Source organism: Erythranthe guttata, chromosome 14 (assembly GCF_056151865.1).
Source record: "Erythranthe guttata isolate IM_541 chromosome 14, IM_541, whole genome shotgun sequence".
In the NCBI taxonomy this organism is placed as follows: domain Eukaryota; kingdom Viridiplantae; phylum Streptophyta; class Magnoliopsida; order Lamiales; family Phrymaceae; genus Erythranthe; species Erythranthe guttata.
The window spans coordinates 19,042,461-19,064,876 of NC_142546.1; the positions used below are offsets into that span (position 1 = coordinate 19,042,461).

Sequence of the window (22,416 nt, forward strand, 5' to 3'; positions counted from 1 at the left end):
TCTTTTGTTTTTTTTTTTTTTCGTTCTCCAGTCACTACAAAATTTTGACAAAATAATTACTTTAAAATTTTCTATACATATGAGACCTTTTGTATTATATGCCTATTCGTCCATTTTGAAATACGACAAGTAAAATATATATCAATTTTATAGTTTCACCTATATATTGGTGCCTATAATAAATAGATCAAGTAGAGAAAAAAAAAAGAGTGCTTCTTACAAAAATATAACATTTAAAAAATTTATAGAGAAAAAATAAATACAAAGATGTCATTTAAAGAAAGTGGAACAAAAAAAAAATGTAAGACCTTTCCATTGAGGCAAGAAATAAAATTTCACGAGGAAAAGAGATAAGAAAGAAAACATAAATTATTACAAATATAGTAGAAAAAAATAAACAAAAATAATTATAAAGATGCACTTAGGTTGCCCCAGAGTTACCCAAGTATTAGTTACTTTTGAATATAATAATTAACATACCTAACATAAAATATTTTTAAACTAACTTATAACATAAAAACTTTTAAGATAAATTATATCATCTTTGACGGAATCATTCAAATTATTTTTGACATACCTGAAAAGTTTTACAAATTTGAACTACTATATTCATTGTCCATACAAAATATATTAATAATTAAAATGTGTATATATACTGTAGAAAATTTGGCACAATAAACATTGGTAGAAATAATTTGATAAATAATTTGTATGCTGAACGGTAGGGCAATCGGTTGGATAAAAAATATTCAACCCTAGGAACTTTCGGAATTCGGAAAGAAAACTTTTTGTCCTAATTTTGGAAATATCGAAATCGACAGGACTCAAAAATTTGGTTCGAATTTCCCCAACCTAACTTTTAACATCTAAGTACATATAAATGATGAATAACAATAATAGTCCACTCAAATCGCATTATCCACCATTTGTATAGCATATCTAATAATCCAGAAGAACTTAATCAAAATCCATGTCCAAGAAATTGTGCAATACAATTTCATATTCTATAAAATTTACAAAATCATCACTTTCACGTCTAAAATAAGCTATATTAGCTCATACTATACGCTCCACTTTTGGATGAAAATTCGACGGCCCTCCCGAGTTTAGGGCCCCATCATTTGGTCCTTTATGAACTACCCAATCATCCAACGGTTCGATTTCATCGGGTCCCATATACACCACCTCACCAGATTCAAAATTCTGCAGTTGCATATTATATTCAACAAAAACAGCATGAGCTAACCTCTTCTTTTCTCTTCGACTTATTCTCGTATCAAGAAGTTTCTCCACCGAAACCCTCTTTAGCTGAAATTTCGATGCACCCGCACATGTTTGGCTCAGTATTCGAAGCGCCAACTTTTGTAGTTCCGGACATTCACCCCCATATTTCAACCACCATTTTGCTGCAATTTTAAAATTAAAAATGATAAATAAATAAAATCAAGAATTAACCATGCTAAATGTCGTTTATATTTTATGATTTCGTTTTCGATTTGAAATGTGATTTTGACCTTTTTTCACCCTTTAAGTTGGCTTTCTAATCCAACTTAAACTAACTAGATTGAGATTGCATGTCGGGTGTATGTCGAGTGAATGTCGAGTGCATGTCGGGTGAATGCCGGGTGTATGTTGGGTGCATGTTGAGTGAATGTCGAGTGCATGTTGAGTGCATGTCGAGAAAATGTTGGGTGCGTGTCGGGTGCATGTCAAGTGAGAGAGATATGCATGCATGAATGAAAGTTCAAAGTCAAAACGGTATAAATAAAAGCGAAATGACATTTTTAGTTAAACAATTGTAATATATGTATTTATATATATTAAAACAAAATTAATCGAACCTGGAGAAGTATTTGATCTCTGGTCCTCCGCGCATCCCAAGCCAAACGCGCCCTTAGCATTCTGGTACGTCTCGATCTGCATAGTGACCCGATCCTGGACCCGCGGATCCCGGGTAGTCCGTACAACACAGCACAACAAACTAGTTGCAACTTCAGGGTCGATAAACCTATCACTTGTGTAGAAAAGATTGGGGTTCAAATAGTAACCCGCCGCGTGAATCGGGGTGAATAGTACTCCACTCCAAATCTCATCTATCACTTTCCAGAATCTCGTGTATTGTGCTTTATTCGTTTTGAGCCCTTGTTTAATAGTCTTCTTCGCTTGATCCATCGTTTCGTATATATATCCCATATGCTCCTTATTACTAATGCCCGTCATCCATTTTATTACCCGCACGAGAGGTATAGCTGCTTTGAGCACATCCGATGCCCCCTTCCAAAAAGATTCATCACTCACCAAATCATATACTTCGTCCCAACCCTTGTCTGCCAAAAAAATGGGAGACCGAAACATTTTGGTCAATATTTGTTTCTCCAAGACGATATTCTCGAGGGTTAAGAAAGGCTGCGTTGACTTGATCTTCGAACACTGCTGAAACAAATCACGACCGTTCGTTTTCTCCTTGAGATACTTGAGCGCGTTAGGGTTTCCATAAATAAATCTCGTAAATATTTTTGCCTTCTCGAGAATTTCTTTGATGACGTCGATTTCCAACAATTTCTCCAGCATGAGTTGCATGCAGAAAGACCCACTCACCGACCAAAATATTTGTCGGTATTTCTCCGACAATTCCTTCGCCACTTCCTTGGTAAAAATAGAATTCGAGGATGTAATAACTTGAACCACATTCTCAACCCCAACTTCACTCAACACTTTGTCGAATAGCATTTTCATTTTGTCAATTTTTCCAATATAATCGGAAATATCGTATGTGCTGAGATAAATGGTTCCTCTCGGGGAGTCAACTAAAACATTGACGAAATCCCTTCCCGTTTCACCCTTCCATTCATCGAGCAAGATAGTGCAACCTGTGTGCGCCCACGAATTTCTAGCCTCGTCGATATATTTAGTCACTTCTTTTAATGCATCTTGAAATAACGGCCCTTTTAGCTCCTCGAGAGTGGGGATGTGGCACTTTCTGGGACCCATCATGTTATGGAAACTTGGGGAACTTACTGAATTGAAATCGAGCCCGTTTTCGAAGAAGAATCTTGCAATATCCTCTTTGGTTTTCTTTATCGATGGATCAACTTCTGTGGTGGAATTTTGTTGATGATTATTATTATCACGTCGGTTTGAGATGGAAGATGATTCGATCCCTACGTTGTTTTCGGATGATCTATTTGTTTGATTGAGCTCTGTCTTGACCTTATAAGTTGTTCTTGTGTCAGGGAATAAATCGTTCCTCTTCATTTTGGACAGGGAAATTGGATTGTGTGTATGTAGCTCAGATATGCCTGTTAATATAATACAAGAACACTAGTCAAAATCATTACATAAATATATATTCGAATTTCAAGACAACATAATAAGATTAGTTAAGATAAAATTAAGTACACTAATAAAAACACATCAATATTATTATTTGACCATGAGGACAAGATAAGCTATGATAAAATAATATTTATGGATTTAGCTACTCTGAAAATTATTTAGTTAATATTTAGTGAATCATAGATAATCTCTCCAACCAAACGAGAACTTAATTATATAACTAATTTTAATGGCAAAAGAGTATTATGGCAACATCATTACCGAGTAGGTAGATATGTTATTTACTTCATCTCTATACAAAAAAACGAAAAATGAAAGCTATCATATAAGACGAAAAGAGAACGGCGATTTAAAAAAAAAATACTAAGTGTTATATTTTTTTTACAGTAAGTAACTAATTTTGAAATTAGAGTAGAAAAATATTCAAAATATTTAGCCAGCCGTTTAATTTTTTTAAATGTCGTTTAATGTATATGCAATAATCATAATAAAAGACATTCATTCTAATAGAAAATCCCAAAACTACCATTTACACATATTAAGAAATGATCTTTTTTTCTCCACATAAATCCTCATAAATGATAAAGGACAAAATATGTAAAATGAAAATGACTCAGCTTTGAAAGTCTAAGGCGACACGTAATATGGAAAAATGTTTTAGGGCTAAACAGACAATTAAAAAGAAAACAAAGTAAGTATTACAACTCCAAAAAATCGTATTCCAACAATCTCTTTAAAAAGGGCAAAAAGGGTCTGGAAATGCATAAAATATAAATTTAGGGTCAAAAAGACAAATTCAAAAAATATCTCTTTATTTTAATAAGAAATCCTAAACTTATGGGACTAATTTGCAAAATCGCAACCCTAATAGGTTTTCATTCACGAAAACTCGCCGCTTCGAAAACTAATTAAAAGTATCCGCCGCTTCGAAACATAAAAGTATCCGCCGCACAACTATTTGCCATTTTCGCCACCACAAAAAATACACACTCACACACATTTTCGATCTAAAACATTTAAGATCAGAAATTTTCATTCCAGCAACTATAACGGAATTCCAACGAACCATGATCACATATATATAATGCATTCCAAATTTAAATTCCCCTAGATTGTAAATGTAAAAAAAAATAATAATAAAAACAAATCTAGTTCTATCATATATACGATTTATAGTGTATCTCTATATATGTTTCAATCGAACATTTATCATCACGGAAACCCTACGCTGGTTGGGCGGTACCATATCGGTGGTCTCGGACCTCAATTAAACATCAAATTTACCTTAAACTCTCATGAAAAACACCTAAAAATGAATTTAATAATTTCTTGAAAATTGAAAAGAAAAAATAAAAGTCTAAAAATCAAAGAAAAACCTGAAAAACCCTTGAAAAAGGGGGAAATACTTGGGTGATTTTCTTACAAACCAGAAACAAAAATGAACATCTTCCTTAAAAAAAATCAAATGTACAACTTGAACACATGAATAATGACCCAAGACAAATCAAAGAAAAAACAGTCAACAAGAAACGATAAATGAGATGTAAAAAAGATTAAAAAGAAAGCTTACCGTCTAATTTAGCCTTCGCATACAAAAGTGAAACCGCTCTTTCTTATGCTTTTGGAATGTAATAATGAGAACAATGAGATAAATTTTCCAGTTAAATAATAATGTGTAAGGCCAAGGATCAGACATTATTAATGAGGTACGTACTATACACGCAGGCGAATCCATCTGACGCGTGGGTGCTCAGTTGTTCCTTTTTTGTGTATGAAATGATCGGGTCGGGTTATGAACCACCCGGTTTGATTTACGGGTCTGAATTATCCGGTCATAGTTCAAACAAATTTTCCAAACATGCACGTTACAATTTTAAGATTTTCCAATTTCAACTTTGGAATTTTTTTTTTTTTTTAGGTCAACCTCTAAATCTCTTTTACAAAAAAATTTAGAAAAAGTCTAGAAGTTTGTACAAAACTTTAATACTGCCTCACATTTTAATATACTCTAATTTCATCTATTTAACCATAATTTGACTCTAATTTCACCAATTATTCATTTTGACCCCTAGCCCAATTTTGACTCTAATTTTCTCCGTTGCTGCCGTTGACTGTCTATTAGCTACCAGTTGGCGTTGACTTTATTTTAATATTTGTGACTTTTTTATTTCTTTATGTGCTCTTAAAAATGAGAAAATAAAGGAAACAAATATTTGACAAAAATATTAAAAAAAAATGATTTCGGGCTTTGGGGCAAACCTTTCTTTTATGGGGTGATTATAAATAAGCTCATCAATGGGTACTTATTCATAAAGAGATCAAGACAAAAAACTCATTTACAAATAAGTACACAAATGGTCCAAATTTTTGTAAAAGACTAAAATCGCCCCTCATACTTTAATATGCTCCAATTTCATCCTTAATTTAATTTAACCTCAATTTGACCCCAAAATTCACAAATTATTAAATTTTGACCCAAAACTTTTTTTTGCCGACGGATTCTGGCATTGACTTTTCATTTTTTTTTTCTTCCGGATTTTTTTGCAGGTTCCGGCGTTGACTTTTTTTTTTGTTTTTCTTTTTGTAACATTTTTTTTCGTTTAAACAACAATATTGCTGTGATTGATAGTCATATTAACTATATTACTGTTAAACACAGTAAAATTAACTAAACTACAGTTTAATACATCAATATTGTTGTATTAATCTCTAGCACAGTAATATTAACACAACAAAACTCATTAATATTGTGTAATAGAGTAATATTACTATGTTGATCGTTCAACAAATGTAAGCGTAATAAAAAGCAAAAAAGAATTAATATTACTGTGAGTGACAGTAATATTACTATAGCAACAGTAATATTACCGTCAACCACAGTAATATTACAAAAATAGACAGTAATATTATTATGTTACTCCGTGAATAACTCAAACAAACAAAAAAATCAAAACAAGATAATAATATTGATGTGGTTGACAACAATATTACAGTAATATTACCTTCAACCACAGTAATATTATTGTGTTTACAGTTATATTACAATAATAGACAATAATATTATTACGTTACTCCGTGAATAGCTCAAACAAAACAAAAAAACCCCAAAAAATAATAATATTGATGTTGTTGACAGTAATATTATTGTGTTTACAGTTATTTTACCGTCAAAGACAGTAATATAAATACGTTGACTTGTCAACAAATCAAACAAAATAAAAAAAAATAACATAAAATAAAAAATAATAATATTACGTTAATTTACTGTCAACGGCAGAACAATACATAAATGTATTGTCAACGGCAGTACAATTACGTTAATTAATTGTCATTGACAGTATAATTACGTTAATTTACTGTCAGTGACATCACAATTACAGTCAACGTTCAGCGGTGGACGCAAAAAAAAACACTAAAAAAAGTCAACGCCGGAATCCGACGGCGGAAAAAAATAGACCAGAAAAAAAAAAGTCGAAAAGTCAACGCCGAAATTCGTCAGCAAAAAAAAAATTCTGAAATTTTTTTTTTGAAAAAAAAAAGTTTGTGAAAGAAAAATGAATTTTTTTGGTCAAAATTGAATTTTTGTGAACAATATTGATTAAATTGGGGTTACAATTAAGAATTGGGTATAAAGGGTTGGGGGTAATATTGTCATAACCATGAATGTTTCCTTTATTTATAATAAATATTAAAGGGATGGGCTTATTGGTGAAAGAGATATAGCCCCTAAACCTAGAATAATAAAGATACTTGATTTGGGGGCACAAAAACCCCTTCTTTTATATATAAAGATTTGATCCATTTTCAAACACTACAAGTAAAATATATATTAATTTTAAGGATAAATTACAACCAACCCCCTGAGGTATGGTCAAATTATGAAAAAAACCACTCCTGTTTGGGTAATTACAACTATCCCTCAACTATAAATCTTCTTACACGTCTATTCTTGCGGTTTCAAATTTCGTGGAATTTTCTTGATTACATGGAATATTATCACATTTGTACCCATTTTATACCATTTGAGCTCTACATTTTAAAGCAAGATGATCATAATTATTTAATTCACAGAAAGTGGAATAAAAAAATATGAAAGACCCTTCCATTCAGATAAGAAATAAAATTTCGTGTGAATAAGAGATAAGAAAGAAAAAGAAAATAATTAAAAAAATAATAGAAAACAAATAAACAAAAAATAACTATAAAGTTGCACTTGGGTTGCCCTAGAGTTATCCAAGAGTTAGTTACTTTTGAATATAAAGATTATTAACATATCTAATATAAAATATTTTTAAACTAAAATTATAACATAAACACTTTTATCATAAATTATATCATCTTTGACGGAATCATTCAAAATATTTTTGACACACTCGAAAAGTACCACAAATTTGAACTATTATATTCATTGTCCATACAAAATATATTAATTATTAAAACTATATATATATATATATATATATATATATATATATATATATATATATATATATATATATATATATATATATATATATATATATATATATATATATATATATATATATTAGGTATGGAACACCGTGTAAGGCGCGGTGCCCAGTCGTCATATTTGCACACATTGATCAGTCATTACGATGGGGTTGATGATGCGAATGCACAATGTTATACTGTGTAATCGCCAAAAAGCTCTAAATTTATAGTTAACGTGCTTAAAACAGAACAAAAAACGCGGATTTTGCAAATATATAAAAAAAAAAAAAAAAACTTTAATCAGCTCTCGGGCGCCTTTCCTTTCACCCAGTCAGTTTGGAGGCCACGCATTTCCGCCATTGCTTATTTCGCATCGCACGCGCCGTCATTCAGGTACCCTTTAACGGAAGACAGAAAATTAACTCCTGATTACGTTAACACAGAAACGAGTTTGTATTTTGACAGTCATTTGTGCAGCAGCAAATTCCCTTGCTTCTGAGGGAGTGGACCTCGCACCACCCTCCGTAGACAACTTCAAATCGTCACTTCCCATCGCCACATTCGACACAAATTTACCTAATTGTAAAAAAAATAAAAAAATGCACCATAAAAATTGATATAATATATATCACAGGAATTCATCAGCTTATTTTTTTGAAAAAGAAGAAATGAAATTTATCGTGTTACCATTTGATGGCGCAACAAAATATTTCTTAGAAAAATGTAATAATTAGAAAATTTATAGAGAAAAATAATAATTACAAAGATGTCAGTTACAGAAAGTGGAATAACAAAAAAAAATGAAAGACCTTTCCATTGAGTCAAGAAATAAAATTTCTCAAGGAGAAGAGATAAGAAAGAAAAAAAAAATTATTAGAAACATAGTAGAAAAAACTAAACAAAAATAATTATAAAGATGCACTTAGGTTGCCCTAGAGTTACCCAAGTGTTAGTTACTTTTAAATATAAAGATTAACATACATAACATAAAACTATTTGTAAACTAAAACTAGTACTTTGTCCCGTGAGTTGTACGGTGCGTTGCACACTAATAATGTGGATGAAGTAAATGAATAAATAAAGTATAGAACTAATAATACCAATTATGAAATTGTTAACTCTAATAACTCACCCGTGCAATACTAAACACTAATAATTTATGTTTTCTAGTGTCAGCAACAAGTTCAAGTTTTCTATAAATATTTCATAAATTTTGAAACATATATAGCAAACTAATAATTTATGTTTTCTATAATTCACCAATAAATTATGAAATTGTTAACACTAAAATTTTAGTTTGCTATGTCTAATAACACCGATTTATGAAATTGTTACGAATTATGCAGTTTATGGGTATCAACTATCAGTAAGTATAACATACAATCACTATGAAAAAATGTTCTCCATATATTGGTATACTACGGACTGTATATCGAATAGTAGATTTTTTAGCATGAAAAAAAACTAGAAAAAAATGGACAAAAAGATAAGTTGATGACGAAGAAAATTACCATGATGAGTGAATGAAAAAGAATGAACACTATGAGAACTGATATAGGAGCAATCAAAGTCTTGATTCTCGGAATATTGTTCTTGCTTAGCCGTCACGGAATCATTCAAAATATTTTTGACATACCTGAATAGTCTTAGAAATTCGAACTACTATATTCATTGTCCATACAAAATATATTCATAATTATAAAAAATCTATTTATGTGTATATATATGTGTTCTAAAAATCGGCCGAGGTGTCCGATTAATCGGTTCTCCGAGCCGGAGGCGGTCCCAAACCTTTACGATTTTTGAGTAAATGTTTGAAAATTCGGGTTTTGGCATGTAGGGCGGTTTTAGGCAGTTTGAGGCGGTCTGAGACGGTCAAACCTTGAAGGCGGGTCAAACTTTGGTGTCAAATCAGTTTTTTTTTTCAATTTCTTTTTTAATTAAAAATAAAAATTGGGATTTAAAAAAAAATATGAGTTTGTGCGTTATTTTTTTATGTTAAGTGTTATTGTTAAAGAATAATGCTTGGAATGTTCAAAGATAAATTTAAATTCAAAAAAATTGCCTTTTCATTTATATTTTATAAGGATTTTGATTGAATTATGATCTTACTATTATTAAACTTGTATTATGTTATTAGGATATATACATGATGGAGATATAACAAGTTTAAATATCTTTTAATTTATGTTTTGAGTATTTGTAAATAATATCTATGAATATAGTATATTAAATTTTAAAAACCGATTTATTTTTTATTTATGGCTGATTAATCACCGCCGCATCGATTAATCGTGAGTCGGTACCTAACCGCCTCCGACCCGATTTCCACTTTTTACAACCTTTGTATATATACGATAGAAAATTTGCCAGGGTAACCATTGGTAGAAATATTTTGACAAATAATTTGTGTGGTGAACGGTAGGGCAATCGGTTGGGTAAAAAACTAAAAATATTCTCCGTATGTATCGACCTCCGTTCCAAAAAAATTACGTACCATCCAAAATATTGAACCCTAGAAACATCCGGAGTTTGGAATGAAATTTTTTGTTCTAAAATTGGAAATATCGAAATCGACAGGATTCAAAAATTCGGTTCCAATTTCACCTCCTAACTTTTACCATTTACGTACATATAAATAATAAATAACAATAATAATCCACTCAAATCGCATTATCCACCATTTGTATAGCATATCTAATAATCTAGAACAACTTAATCAAAATCCATGTCCAAGAAAAGGCGCAATACAACTTCATATTCTATAAAATTTACAAATTCATCACTTTCAAGTCTAAAATAAGCTATATAAGTTCACACACGCTCCACTTTGGATGAAAATTCGAGGGACCTCCCGAGTTTAGGGCCCCATCATTAGTTCCTTTATGAACTCCCCAATCATCCAATGGTTCGATTTCATCGGGTCCCATATACCCCACCTTACCAGATCCGAAGTTCTGCAGCTGCATATTATATTCAACAAAAACAACATTAGCTAACCTGTTCTTTTCTCTTCGACTTATTTTCGTATCAAGAAGCTTCTCCACCGAACCCCTCTTGAGCTGAAATTTCGATGCACCCTCACATGTTTGGCTTAGTATTCTAATCGCCAACTTTTGTAGCTCCGGACATTCGCCCCCATATTTCAACCACCATTTTGCTGCAATTTAAAAATTAACAATAATAAATAAATAAAATCAAGAATTAACCAAGCTAAATGTCGTTTATATTTTATGATAACGTTTTCGATTTCAAATGTGATTGACCCTTTCTCTGTCTCAATTGCACAAAACTCAGAACACCAAATTCGTAGTCCTTTTAGTTGGCTTTCTAATCCAACTTAAACCAACTAGATTGGAAATTGAATGTTGGGTGCATGTCGAGTGAATGCCCGGTGCAAGTCAGGTGAATGACGGGTGAATGTCGGGTGCATGTTGAGTGAATGTCGAGTGCATGTCAGGTGCATGTCGAGTGAATGTTGAGTGAATGTCGGGTGCGTGTTGGGTGCATGTCGAGTGAGAGAGATATGCATGCATGAATGAAAATTCGAAAAAATAAAAGCGAAATGACATCTTAGTAAAAAAAATGTAATATATATAAAAAAACGTAATCGAACCTGGAGAAGTATTCGATCTCTGGTCCTTCGGCCATCCCAAGCCAAACCCGCCCTTAGCATTCTGGTACATCTCGATTTGTATAGTGACCCAATCCTGGACCCGCGGATCCCGGGTAGTCCGTACAACACAACACAACAAACCAGTTGCAACTTCAGGGTCGATAAACCTATCGCTCGTGTAGAAAAGATTGGGGTTCAAATAGTAACCCGCCGCGTGAATCGGGGTGTATAGTACTCCACTCCAAATCTCGTCTATCACTTTCCAAAACCTCGTGTATTGTGCTTTATTCTTTTTGAACCCTTGTTTAATAGTCTCCTTGGCTTGATCCATCGTTTCGTATATATATCCCATCTGCTCCTTATAACTACTCCCCGTCATCCATTGTATTATGCGCACGAGAGGTATAGCTGCTTTGAGCACATCGGATGCCCCCTTCCAAAAAGATTCATCACTCACCAAATCATATACTTCTTCCCAACCCTTGTCTGTCAAAAAAATGGGAGATTGAAACATTTTGGTCAATATTTTTTTCTCCAAGACGATATTCTCGAGGGTTAAGAAAGGCTGCGTTGACTTGATATTCGAACTCTGCTGGAATAAATCACGACCGTCTGTTTTCTCCTTCAGATACTTGAGCGCGTTAGGGTTTCCGTAAATAAACCTCGTAAATATTTTCGCCTTCTCCAGGATTTCTTTGATAACGTCCATTTCCAACAATTTCTCCAGCATGAGCTGCATGCAGAAAGACCCGCTCACCGACCAAAATATTTGTCGGTATTTCTCCGACAATTCCTTCACCACTTCCTTGGTAAAAATAGAATTCGAGGATGTAATAACTTGAACCACATTCTCAACCCCAACTTCACTCAACACTTTGTCGAATAACATTTTCATTTTGTGAATTTTTCCAATATAATCGGAAATATCGTATGTGTTGAGATAAACGGTTCCTCTCGGGGAGTCAACTAAAACATTGACGAAATCCCTTCCCGTTTCACCTTTCCATTCATCGAGCAAGATAGTGCATCCTGTGTGCGCCCACGAATTTCTAGCCTCGTCGATATATTTACTCACTTCTTTTAATGCATCTTCAAATAACGACCCTCTTAGCTCATCGAGGGTGGGGATGTGGAACTTTCTAGGACCCATCATGTTATGGAAACTTGGGGAACTTACTGAATGGAAATCGAGCCCGTTTTCGAAGAAGAATCTTGCAATATCCTCTTTGGTTTTCTTTATCGATGGGTCAACTTCTGTGGTGGAATTTTGTGGATGATTATTATTATCAGGTTGGTTTGAGATGGAAGATGATTCGATTCCGATGTTGTTTTGTGATGATTGATTTGTTTGAGTGAGCTATGTCTTGAGCTTAAAAGTTGTTCTTGTGTCGGGGAATAAATCGTTCCTCTTCATTTGGGACAGTGAAGTTGGAATATTTTGTGTATGTAGCTCAGATGTGCCTGATAACATAATACAAGAACACAAGGTTAGAATCATTACATAAATATATTCGAATTTCAAGACAAAATAATAATAAGATAAAGTTAAGTACACAAATAAAAATCCAATTGTATTATTTAACCAGAGGACATGATAAACTATGATAAAATAATATTTATGAGTCTAGCTACTCGGAAAATTATTGAGTTCACCATATATCGAAGAAAGTTTAGTTATTTAGTTAATATTTAATTAATCGTGCCTAATAGCCTAATACCCAAACCAGACGAGGCCTTAATTAAATAACTAATTTCAATGGCAAAAGAGTATTGTTGCAACATCCTCATTCCTTACCGAGTAGATAGATATGCTATTTACTTTATCTGTAAAAAAATTCTCCTAACTTTATTTTCCTAATTCATATAATCATCTTTCTATACAAAAGAAAAAAGAAAAATGGAAGATATCATATAGGACGAAAAGAGAACGGATTTATAAAAGAAAATACTAAGCATTATATTTTTTACAGTAAGTAACGAATTTTAAAATTAGAATAGAAAAATATACAAAATAATATACCGGCCTTTTGTTTTTCATTAAGAGGGTGTTTGGCTAAGCTTATAAGATGTTAAAAGGAGCTTATAAGATGTTTTAAAGCTTATAAGCTCTTTCAAAGTGTTTGGTAATTTTTTATAAAAAGATCTTATTTTTTTTTTAAAATAAGCTGTTGGAGAACAAATAAGATCTTTTTAAATAAGTACCTCTATCCCACCTTTTTATTTAAAATCTTATAATGTGTAAAATAGGAAATAAGCTCATTATCCAAACACTCTAAAAATTAATCCTAAAAAGATGTAACAGCTTATCAGCTCAAAAAACATCTTATCAGACGTAAGAGCTTATGAGTTGTTTTAAATAAACTTAGAGGGTGTTTGGCTAAACTTATTTTAAACAACTGATAAGCTCTTACGTCTGATAAGATGTTTTAAAAGCTGATAAGCTGTTACATCTTATTTTTAGGATTATTTTTTAGAGTGTTTGGATAATGGGCTTATTTCCTATTTTTACTCATTAAAAGATCTTAAATAAAAAGGTGGGGTAGAGGTACTTATTTAAAAAGATCTTATTTGCTCCCCAACAGTTTATTTTTAAAAAAATTAAGATCTTTTTCTAAAAAATTACCAAACACTTTGAAAGAGCTTATAAGCTCTAAAACATCTTATAAGCTTCTTTTAACATCTTATAAGCTTAGCCAAACACCCTCTTAGCCAAGTGTCGTTTAAATATATGCAATAATCATAATAAAAGACATTCATTCTAATAGAAAATCCCAAAATTGCCATTTACGCATATTAAGAATTTTTTTTTCCACATAAATGATAAAGGACAAAATAGGTAAAATGAAAATAACTCAGCCTTGAAAGTCCAAGGTGACACGTAATATGGAAAAATATTTTATGGCTAAAGAGACAATTAAAAAAAAACCAAGCATTACAACTCCAAAAAATCGTATTCCAACAATCTCTTTAAAAAGGGCTAAAAGGGTCTGAAAATGCAGAAAATATAAATTTAGGGGCAAAAATAAAATTCCAAAAATATCTCATATTTATAAAAAGAAATCCTAAACTTGTTGGACTAATTTGCAAATTCGAAACCCTAGTAGGTTTTCATTCTCGAAAACTCGCCGCTTCGAAAACTAATTAAAAGTATCCGCCGCTTCGAAACATAAAAGTATCCGCCGCACAACTATTTGCCATTTCCGCCACCAAAAAAAAAACACACACACTCGCACACATTTCCGATCTAAAACATTTAAGATCAGAAATTTTCATTCCGGCAACTATAACGGAATTAGAACGAACCATGATCACATATAAATAATGCATTCCAAATTTAAATTCCCCTAGATTGTAAAAGTAAAAAAAAAAACATTTATCATCCCATCATATATACGATGTATAGTGTATCTTTATATATGTTTCAATCGAACATTTATCATCCCGGAAATCCAACGTTGGTTGGGCGGTACCATATCGGTCGTCTCGGACCTCAATTAAACATCAAATTTACCTTAAACTCTCATGAAAAACACCTAAACAAGAATGTAATAATTTCTTGAAAATTGTAAAGGAAAAATAAAAGTCTAAAAATCAAAGAGAAACCTGAAAAGCCCTTGAAAAGGGGGGAAAGACTTGGGTGATTTTCTTACAAACAAAAATGAAATGTACAACTTGAACACATGAATAATGACCCAAGACAAATCAAAGAAAATAACAGTCAACAAGAAACGATAAATCAAATGTAAAATAGATTAAAAGAAAGCTTACCGTCTAATTTAGCTTTTGCATGCAAAAGTGCAACCGCTCTCTCTTATGCTTTTGGAATGTAATAATGAGAATAATGAGAGAAATTTTCTACTTAAATAATAATGTGCAAGGCCAAGGATCAGACATTATTAATGAGCTACGTACGCAGGCAAATCCATCTGACGCGTGGGTGCTCAGTTGTTCCTTTTTCGTGTATGAAATGATCGGGTCGGGTTATGAACCACCCGGTTTGATTTACGGATCTGAATTATCCGGTCATAGTTCAAACAAATTTTCCAAACACGCACGGGATAATTTTTAGATTTTCCAATTTCAACTTTGGATTTTTTTGTTTTTTTTATTTGGTTACAAAAAAAGGCCATCAATCTCTTGTGACTTATTTCAATATAGGTTTACCTCTAAATCTCTTTTACAATAAGGGTAAATTACACCCACACCTTTGAGGTATGCTTAAATAATTTTAAGATTTCTATGGTATCGGTAATTACAGTCACCCCCCTGAAACGTAGTTAGAAACTCTAACGGGATAATGCATTGGATACATTATTTCGATAGGGTTCTAATGGACTATTACTTTTAGCTAGTAGTGGAGATAACATAGAGTTATGGGGAGTAATGGGGTGACATGGCTCCCCCAATATTTCTTAAATCACCCATAACTCTTTGTTGTCGCCACCAATTCCTGAAACCAATAGTCCGTTAGAACTCTATCATAATAACAGATCCAATGCATTATCCCATTAGAGTTTATAACTACGTTTCAAGGGGGTAAGTGTAATTATCGATACCACATGGACCTTAAAGTTATTTAAGCATACCTCATGGGTGTGGGTGTAATTTACCCTTACAAAAAAATCTAGACAAAGTCTAGAAGTGTGTAAAAAACTTAAATAACGCCTAAAATCTTGATAAACTCTTATTTCACCCATTTAACCAAATTTGAGCATAATTTCACCAAGTATTCATTTTGACACCTGGTCCAATTTTGATTCTAATTTTGTCCGTCGCCGCCGTTGATCGTCTGTCAGCCACCGTTTCCCGCCAGTTGGTGTTGACTTTATTTTAATATTTATAACTTTGAGCGACACTAGTAGTATAAAATGTAGGATAAATAGCATTTTTCCATATGTATTTTGCCCGTTTTTTTAACATTGTCACCTTAACAAAAATTAAATTGCACGAGCACGCTCAAACTCGGTATTTCGAGCCACTTAACCACCTATGTCGAATTTTCAGGCAAATATTCCAGTGCACGCGCCAGGCACATGGCTACATCCATGGGTTTTCTTGTCTTCTCATCTTAGGATATCATATGTGGGTGAAATTAAAAGTTCTAAGGAGTCAATTGAACTTAACTGAAACTTAAGGACGGAAACTTAATTTGAAACTTACCCAAACTAGAAATTGATTGGAATGAAGCTAGGGTTCTTCTTCTTGTCTTCCATGGGAGTTTCTCCCCTACTAATTTATTTCTTTGAACTAACAGTATCTTTGGAGAAAATTGAAGCCTTAATAAAGAAGAGTAACCTCTGCTCTTATGCAGCAAAATTTTTGGAGACAAATAGAAATGGCCTTTTGGAATAAGAGAAAGAAAGAAGGGGCCCGACGGCGGGAGGCCATAAGAGGTGAGGCGGCTACGGCAGAGCAAAGATAAAAAAAGTCAATAATTCTACGACTAGAAGAAGATAAGTTTGGTTTTCATCACATCATGACTACATGAATGGTTTTGAGTTTTGACTGATGAATTTCTTTACCCCCTCCATTTTATGAATCCTCATTTAGAAGTTTCAACATCGATCTTTTTTTTACCAAGACCACTTTTTGAGAAAAATCCGTTTATCGATCAATTCTTCCGTTTTCACTCTGATTTCGCATGGAAATTAATTGCAACCCTTAAAGAAATACGTCCGAGTACAAAAACTTAAACCCAATATCAAACATCAACATTTATTATTTTGAAACCTACTCAAAACTTAAAAATCGGAGAAAAGTCTCATGCGTAATGCAAGAACATAGCACAAGATTAGCAATAGATAAGACGAACTAATTTGCAGGTGTGAGCAACAATTTCTTCACTGCAGAAAATTACTCACACTCAGCATCAATACAATTATTTTCTTTAAAATGACGAAGCAGAGATTGGGATGTGCAACTAGAGAAACGTTGAAAATGACTGGCTTAGAAAGATTGACACTGAAAATGAACAAGAAACAAGGGTGAAAAAGAAAATGAAGGAAAAAGGAGAAGAAAATCAAGGAAGAAGAAGATGATGATGTTGGTATGTGTGTGCAAGAGAGAAGAAATAAAATTGAAACAAAATAGAAATTAGGCTTACAAGTTAGTTTGAATTGGAAGACGAAAAAACCCATGGATGTAGCCATGTGCCTCGCACGTGCGATGGAATAGTCGAATATTCGCCTGAAAATTCGACGTAGGTGGTTAAGTGGCTCGAAATAACTAGTTTGTGCGTGCCTGTGCAATTTTGTTTTTGTTAAGGTGGCTATGTGCAAAAACTAGCAAAGTACAGTTGGTAAAGTGATATTTACCCTTAAATAAATGCACTTTGTTATAGTGAAAATTCAACGAATCGAATTGAAATTTAAAATAAATTGAATTAAAATTTTGAAAATAAGACCCAACGAATTTCAGATATTATAAATAAAAACATGTGCCAAAATCATAAGTTTCCAGATAAGAATTTCCATTTTTCTATCACCTATAATATAATAAAAATACATAATAATATTGATGTTCAAAGTGTTCTTTTTTCAAGGCAAAATTTTCGAAAATGTTTTCGTAAATTAAAATTGAATCATAATTCGGAGTATAACAAGTATTCATAAGTGTGGGTTTGGTAGGGCAACCCTACTAATCAATTACACCATTGAACTTTTTCTTGTGAAATTCATTATTCTCTTACCAAATTTTTTTTGATAAGATACGCTATGGTACTGTTAATTATAAATTTATGTTGACTAGTGACATTGTTTATATAATTTTTGTAAAGCGATTCAAGGCAAAATCGTGTTTTTTAATGTCAAAAAGAAAAAAAAAAGGCATCTTCATGTTTAAAATACACATAATCCAAGTACTTATGGGCCGATGGCATAAATATTATTTGTTGGAAAATTTGGATTCAAACCCAACTTTAATAAAATATTTAAGTGAGTTCCGTTTATCGAATGAAAATATAATTTAAATTCACGATCTACGTTACGAGTAGATGAATCTAATGTAGTTAATCTCAAAATTGATTTTGGTTGGATGAAAAATTAATGCATAAAGATAGACACTTAAATAAGATTAATTTATGGGAAATTGGAAGGTGAAAAGTCACTATGCACATTGGAAAAGAGCCTTAATGAGAACACTTTAAATAGTGGACCGTGGATTGCTAAAATCACAAAGGAAACCTAAAATCTTCTACTAAGATGGGACATCTATTTAAGGGCAAACCAAGCACGAATTAAAGGACGACTTTTGAACACAATCTTGGAGGAAGAGGAGCGAGAGAACGGAGAATTTACAAATCTTCATCAAAATTCTTCTTTTATCTATCTTTTCTTAATCTATGTCTTTTTATATTTTTATTATGTTTTTGTAGAGAACATGAGTAGCTAAGTTTTTAATCTAGGATTTTGTTGGAACCCTATGTGGGGATGGTGAACCCGTTTTCTTGAGATTATGCAATTATGATTTTATGATAATTTCTTCTACTTGTTATGATTGTTAGTGCATGAACCTGATCAATTTATGTGCTTTATCTGTGATTATTGGGATTGACTCGACATAGCTATTTTGATAATTAGACGGTAAGTAAAAGAACCTTCGAAGGATGAGTGTGTCAATTGCATGTGGTGTCGTAGACATACATATATCACCTTAGGTAGCCATTTACGAGACTTGTTAGTTAATGTTTTATTCATAATTGGTTTGCATAGAAGTATAGTCAACCGTTTATGAATAATAGACTCATAATACACACGACAGCGGGTTATGAGTAAATTAGTGTCTCGGGTTACTAATCGTGAATCATATATTTCATAATTGAGGGGTTTTGGGTGAGCAATTCTTATATAGGGGGAAGATAAAATCCTAGGTCCATTTTTATTGATATTTTCTCGTGTTTATTTGCTTTTTTAATTGTTTTAATTATTTAGTTGATTAAATTTGACAACCTTGCGTAGGCTGGATAAAAATCATAGTTGTTAGAATTTGGTACTTAGGATTAGATTATTTGAGTATTCCATGTGGGATCGACATCCAACTCTCACGAGTCCACTTTTACTACTTGTTTGCGATACGTGCACTTGCGTGTTAGGCATTTAGCCCAACAGTTGTGCTGCAAAATTCGAAACTTTTAAGTCGTTGTATCTTGAGGACAATTGGCTAAGAACATAAGAACGTTTACGGGTCAATTTTGTCTTGCGGAGAAATAATCCAATTCTTGCCTCGACTTCTTTTTCCGTCCAAAATTTCTGTTTAAAATTCATTTCGAAATATACCAAAAAAGTAACATTCTTAATATATGTTATTAGTAATTTACCCTCTACAATGCACGGGCCGTTTGAATATAACAGAAAATATGGTATATTTACAAATATAAATGAATCATGTGTATCTCTAAACCTTAAATTTCAAAATATAAATCTTATATAAAAAAAAAGAAAGAAACGCTATGGCAATCCTCAATGTTTTTAAAACCGGACCGGACATAGAACCGGACAGTCAACAGGGTCACGGTCGGACCGGTTCAACCGGGGTCCAACCGGGTTTTTGAATTCTTTTATTTATATATATATATATATATATATATATATATATATATATATATATAATGTAACTATTTTATAAATAAATATTACTTCCAATATATATCATTATAATTAACATTAACATTAACATTAACATAAAGACTATAATTAATTTTTTTGAATCACACAAAGTAAATTAAATTATATCAAATTTTACAATATAAAAACAAAATTTTTGAAATTACGTAAAATACTCTGTCAAAAAAAATAAAAGATATTACATAAATATATAAAAGTACAAATAAATTTATGAGACATAAATGTTAAATAAAAAGTTTATGTGCATAAATTTTCAAACAAGCAAAAACATAATTGAAATATACACTAATATACTTTAGGAGACTTTTTTTTTTTTTTGATAAATTACTTTACGAGAACTTATAAACATTAATAAAACATTAAGGCCTCGTTTGGTTGGCAAGATAAGATTAGCCAAGATAAGATTAAATAATCTAATGAGATCCAATTATTTTATTGGAGCTTGAAAGGTGCAATAAAAAAAACTCATTAAAAGGCAAGATAAGCCAAGATAAGGCAAGATAAGCCATGATTATATAATTTTGGCGGGTCGACCCGGCAAGTTATTGAGGATACCAAACATCAAATTAAGTCCAACTATTTAGTTAATCATGGCTTATCTTGGCAACCAAATGGGGCCTAAAAAGATAAACCAATAACTAATACATTAACCCCAACCCTAGTTTACAATTTGTCAGCGTCATTCCGCCGACACCACTCATCTCTCCTCTTCTCCATTCTTTCCCCTTTCCCCTGCGTCTGGTTTTCTAAATTTTTTTTCCTATTCTTTCTTTTTGGCTCCTCTTTCCTCACCACTTAACTCTGCAACAACCCAAATCGAGAAGAAGATCGATTTTCAACTATTAATTTGTCTGTTTTTGGATTTTTTTACAAAACCCGGTTTTTTGGCCGGTTTCCGGTTTTGTTGGTTCGACCAGGTTTTTCCCGGTTATCAGTGGTTGACCCGGTTTTTAGGCATTTTCGGTTTTATACATAGGACCGGACCGGATGACCAGCCGGTTCGCGGTTCAACCGGTCGAACCGGCCGGTCCGGTCCGGTTTTCAAAACATTGGCAATCCTAACTAATGGCATTTCTGTAATTATTTATTTTTAATATTTTTTTACCTTATCTTATATGTAAAACAAAGAAACGCTAGGGCAACCCTAAGAAAGCTAATGGCATTTCGGTAATTATTTATTTTTAATATTTTTTGTGTGCTAATTTTCTAATTATATTTTTCAACAAATTATCAAAATCAACACTGAACCGTGAAGAATCCTTCCGGCTTCAATTTCCTATTTTTCATCAATATATCTCAAATCTTAAGAGATAAAGATAGAAATTCGATTTGTTAAATCTTAACTTATTTGTTTGGATTATAAATCATATTACGTAAAATAAAAAATAAAATAAAATGTTATATAAAATAAGAATAATACCAATTTCTTAAATTTTACTATGTTTTATATTTATTCTATTATGTATTAAATTGACTTTTTTTTTTACATTAATACGACCATTTGCATTGCACGGGAAAAAATGCTAGTATTTATTAATTTTGAAATTAATTATTGCAAATATGTATAGAGTATAAACTAATAGGTGTAAATAGTTTTTACATTAGTAAAATAATGATCTATATATCTTGTAATATTTAAGTATATCCGCCTTATTTTCTACTATTTTTCTTTTTCTTTTTTTTTCTTTTTTCCGTTTTCGCTCCAGTAATTTCTTTTATAAATATGAGAACCTTTGTTTTATATGCCTACTAGTAATTGTACCCGTGCGATGCACGGGACAACATATTGCATTATTTTGATGCTGTAAGAATATAAACAAACGTTTGATGAATCGTATGATCAAAATTCTGTTATAATCATTCAATAATAATTCATCAGTGGAACATTACTAAGTATACTAAAAAAAAGCAAATAACTTTACTGTTGAATAATTTTCCAAATGAATTGAATCAGCTAATACCAGTAGATTGAAAAATTAACCAGAAACAAAATCATCAACTATGTCTTTCATGTTGAGCTTAAAATTAATTAGATTTAATAACTTAGTTAACATAATAAAAATATACTATCGAGAACATACAAACGTAAAAGGCCATCTATACATCTTGCATCTTAACTAAGACATTCTCCATTGCCTCGTTTTGGTCCTGTTTTGCCACTGGAATTAACAATTGGAAAATTAAGAAACAAAAATAAATATAAAAAATAAATTAAATATCGCATACAAACAATAGGTCCTGAAGGCCGACTTCCAATAGCTTGTGGCTCCGCCCATTTCCGATTAGCTCTCTCAACTCATCCTTTCAATAACATGTCCAACAACATCTAAAAGGAAATAATTGTTATACACAAAATTTGAAATCTTTGGTATAAATTAATGAAACACATAA

The 22,416-nt window shown here is 32.0% G+C and overlaps 2 protein-coding genes across 2 annotated transcripts; both read right to left on the reverse strand.

The window, feature by feature from the left end:
• Window positions 1-774: 774 nt before the first annotated feature.
• Window positions 775-5,073, reverse strand: LOC105957253 (uncharacterized). Its single transcript, XM_088814436.1, has 3 exons — window positions 4,907-5,073; window positions 1,842-3,299; window positions 775-1,406 (listed from the first exon to the last, which is right to left on the reverse strand). The coding sequence occupies exons 2-3, from the start codon at window positions 3,253-3,255 to the stop codon at window positions 1,057-1,059; spliced, it is 1,764 nt and encodes a 587-aa protein (XP_088670562.1). The 5' UTR covers window positions 3,256-3,299; window positions 4,907-5,073; the 3' UTR covers window positions 775-1,056.
• A 5,359-nt stretch (window positions 5,074-10,432) lies between these two features.
• LOC148765373 (uncharacterized) lies at window positions 10,433-15,252 on the reverse strand. The gene is made up of 3 exons (XM_088814456.1): window positions 15,173-15,252; window positions 11,405-12,865; window positions 10,433-10,948 (listed from the first exon to the last, which is right to left on the reverse strand). Exons 2-3 carry the CDS (start codon window positions 12,555-12,557, stop codon window positions 10,593-10,595), a joined length of 1,509 nt encoding a protein of 502 aa, XP_088670582.1. The 5' UTR covers window positions 12,558-12,865; window positions 15,173-15,252; the 3' UTR covers window positions 10,433-10,592.
• Between the last annotated feature and the right edge of the window lie 7,164 nt (window positions 15,253-22,416).

Bases quoted from the DNA above. Each gene is read 5' to 3' on its own strand.
- LOC105957253 (XM_088814436.1), bottom strand. From the start codon at position 3,255: ATGAAGAGGAACGATTTATTCCCTGACACAAGAACAACTTATAAGGTC. The intron at 1,407-1,841 runs GTTCGATTAATT...TTAAAATTGCAG, and splicing joins GAGATCAAATACTTCTCCAG to CAAAATGGTGGTTGAAATAT.
- LOC148765373 (XM_088814456.1), bottom strand. From the start codon at position 12,557: ATGATGGGTCCTAGAAAGTTCCACATCCCCACCCTCGATGAGCTAAGA. The intron at 10,949-11,404 runs GTTCGATTACGT...TTTAAATTGCAG, and splicing joins GAGATCGAATACTTCTCCAG to CAAAATGGTGGTTGAAATAT.